Raw genomic sequence first — 3,306 nt, forward strand, 5'->3', positions numbered from 1 at the left:
GGGATGATATGCATGGCACTTTCTCGACCAAAACGTAGTTAATGGAAGATACAGAGAACATGAGACGACATGACATTTTCTAGCCAAAATGTGATTAATCGAGGAAGTGGACAGGTGGAGGATGTGACATCCCTTCAACCAGAATGTGACTAACCGGAGATGTGGGTGTCATCTTTCTCTCTTAGAAAGTAGTATAAAAAAGAGTTCGCTCCCGCGGGTGCAGATAGACACACAAGAAAAAGAACACATTCTTCTCTAATTTCTTTTTTTCTTCTCTGTCTAATTATCGAGGCATGATTTCAACATCGGAGTGGTTGCGTTAAGGTCTCCCTTAACCTCTATTCTAACACCTTTTGACTGTCTCAAAAGTCCTTGAAGCTCATGTATTATATATTTGTTTGAAGTCGCCTCGATGATAATCGCCTCAACATCAGCTTTACATGTGGTTTGCTCATCCCATATCACGAACCAGATTAGTCTCTTAATTAAAAGACATTAATAATAATAATATTCTCCATGAAATAATAGTACTCTAAACCATACATTGACGATCCTTTTGCACATTGACATTGACTAAAAGAGAAGAGAATGCGTGGCAGAGAAGAGAATGCGTGGATTTCACATGAACCTACCTACTTTTGAAGCTCAAATGAAGGGCAATTTACCAAGTTTAAAAATCATATTTAAAATGCACACCACCTTACTTACTTTGATATAATTCATTAAAGGGCACATTATATATATTATTTTAATTTATTCCCTAAAATACTCCTTCCAATATTATTTCAAAGGCAGAACGTACGTGAGCATTAATTTGCAACAACGACTTTTATGGCCATGAGCTAACTAGGCCATCAATGGCAGCCGCGAAGTTGCAGTCGCCTAGCTACGAATCGTCCTGCCCAATGACGATGCATGGGGCCCTGATTTTGTAGCCATTAGCATGAATGCACATGGTCTACGGTGCATGCAATGACTTAGACACTCTCGTAATTAATCAGATATTTAAGATTAATTTTTAATTATGATATATTACAAAATTAAAATTTTTTAATGAGAAAATAATCTTGAAATACTGATTGTGGAGCGATGAGTCATTCATGCTTCTAGATTTATTTTATTGATTGGTGGAAAACTTTTATAAGACCAAATCAAAAATTCATTGATTTAAAGAATTAATCAATTAATAAAAATTAAATATCCAAATTAACAAAGAATAAAACTGCATGATATCAGAGTTACTTAAGAAAATAATTTGAATTGAAATTATAAATCAAAATCAAATACAAAATGGTTGAGTAGATGATCTCAACCTGCTAGTTATTGAGTAGTCAAGTTGACCTACTGAGTGCTTCCAAGTGACATGTGAGTGCCCTGGAGGAGAGGTCGACTGATCGAGAAATAAAGCCGAGAACTCAATCAATTTGCACTCCCTGTTGTAAGCATAGTCTCTTTCACAACTTCCATAATTATCCATAATTAATTCATTATAAATCAGTCTTAATATCATTTAATTTTAAACGTGGGGAACAAATGTCCTGATTCATGATGACGTCTCCTTCTGTTCGTCATTTTTCCATTCGTATTTTTCGAATTTCCACCGTTATTGTTATGGTTCATGGTCACTAGGGTAAGAGAGAAACTAAGATAGGAATATAATGGCTATAAAAGAGACCCATTTCCCATCCTCTTTCAGTCCAACCAGATTCAGCCTTTCAAGCTCGATCAACAAGCTTGAAGTAGATGGCGGAGAAGAAGGAGAAGGAGAAGAAGGAGAAGGAGGAGGAAGGCCCAAAGGTAATCAGTTTCCAATAATTCCTCCTTCAGAACTATTAATTCTTTTGTAGTAAGCTAGCATTATTTGGTAATGCAATTTGACTTTGTGTGTGGGCATGCACGTCAAACTGGCCGGGAATTAACAGGTCGTCACGGTTATCATAAAGGTTGATCTTGAATGTCGATGCTGCCTCAAGAAGATAAAGAGCGCTATGTGCAAGCTCCAGAGTGAGCACGCGATTCGTCGTCCATTGCATTTGAGTAGATGGATGGATATATAGGAATAGAAGGAAATTTTAATTGTTTTTTTTTTGTCTTCTTGTTGCTGTTGGATTCCGTGCGTTTTTTTAGACAGATTCAAGATCAGTTCCATCGCGTTCGATTGGAAGGACACTGTGACGGTCTCCGGCCCCTTCGACCCCAACGCCTTCATACAGAAGCTCTGCTGCATAGCCTACAAGGTGATCAAAGACGTCTATGTCAAACCGGACCCACCTCCCAAGCCGAAGACGCCGCCGCCGTCGCCGCCGAAGACGCCGCCGCAGATGCCGCCTCCGTGTCCGCTGCTGTGGCCGTGTCCGCCTCCTTGTCCGCCTCCTTGTCTGCCTCCGTGTCCACCTCCTTGTCCGCCGGTGTGGCCGCCGCTGTGTCCGCCCTGCTCCTGCAACGAGCCGAACCACGACTACTGCTCCTGCAACACTCCACGGCTGCCGCCCAGCTCCTGCAACGAGCCGAACCGCGACTGCTGCTCCTGCAACACTCCACCGCTGCCATTCAAGATCAACCTTTATGATAACCGTGACGACCTGTTAATTCCCGGCCAGTTTGACGTGCATGCCCAGTCCACACACAAAGTCAAATTGCATTACCAATTAAACGCTAGCTTACTGCAAAAGAATTAATAGTTCTGAAGGAGGAATTGGAAACTGATTACCTTTGGGCCTTTCTTCTCCTCCTCCTTCTCCTTCTCCTTCTCCTTCTTCTCCTTCTCCGCCATCTAGCTACTTCAAGCTTGTTGAACTTGAAAGGCTGAATCTGGTAGGTCTGAGAGAGGATGGGAAATGTATGGGTCTCTTTTATAGCCATTATATTCCTATCTTAGTTTCTCTCTTATCCTAGCTAGTTGAAGATGAATCAGTGACCATGCATGAACGTTCATCTTCATGGAATAACAATAACAGTGGATTTCTCTAAGCGTTTGTTCGAAAAATAATACGAATGGAAAAATGACGAACACAAGGAGACGTCATTAATTATGAATAGGACATTAGTTCCCCACGTCTAAAATTAAATGATATGAAGACTTATTTATAATGAATTAATTATGGTTAATTATATGGAAGTTGTGAAAGAGACTATGCTCACAAAAGGAAGCCCTCGGCACTTGATAAGTCAACTTTGTGGTAACTCAACCTTCCCTAGTAGCTCGATTTAAGCAATCCAGTTTGGTAGGTTGAGATCATCTACTCAGACCATTGTGACATATAAATCTGATTTCGATTTATAATTTCAATTCAAATTATTTTCTTA

General features: G+C 40.2%; 1 protein-coding gene across 1 annotated transcript; it reads left to right on the forward strand.

Moving 5' to 3' along the window:
- The first annotated feature begins 1,743 nt into the window (after positions 1-1,743).
- LOC141815949 (uncharacterized) lies at positions 1,744-2,678 on the forward strand. The gene is made up of 3 exons (XM_074703809.1): positions 1,744-1,797; positions 1,923-2,004; positions 2,128-2,678. The coding sequence occupies exons 1-3, from the start codon at positions 1,744-1,746 to the stop codon at positions 2,676-2,678; spliced, it is 687 nt and encodes a 228-aa protein (XP_074559910.1).
- Positions 2,679-3,306: the final 628 nt, after the last annotated feature.

The sequence above is a fragment of the Curcuma longa genome, unplaced genomic scaffold, assembly GCF_044706935.1.
Source record: "Curcuma longa cultivar G26 ecotype Majalengka, Jawa Barat unplaced genomic scaffold, ITB_CL_G26_1.1 contig_12827, whole genome shotgun sequence".
Lineage (NCBI taxonomy): Eukaryota > Viridiplantae > Streptophyta > Magnoliopsida > Zingiberales > Zingiberaceae > Curcuma > Curcuma longa.

What these genes read in the sequence shown, in the direction of transcription:
- LOC141815949 (XM_074703809.1), top strand. Translation starts at nt 1,744, where the DNA reads ATGGCGGAGAAGAAGGAGAAGGAGAAGAAGGAGAAGGAGGAGGAAGGC. An exon ending in AGGAGGAGGAAGGCCCAAAG is followed by an intron (nt 1,798 to 1,922) that starts GTAATCAGTTTC and finishes GGGAATTAACAG; the next exon opens with GTCGTCACGGTTATCATAAA. An exon ending in CGCTATGTGCAAGCTCCAGA is followed by an intron (nt 2,005 to 2,127) that starts GTGAGCACGCGA and finishes GCGTTTTTTTAG; the next exon opens with ACAGATTCAAGATCAGTTCC.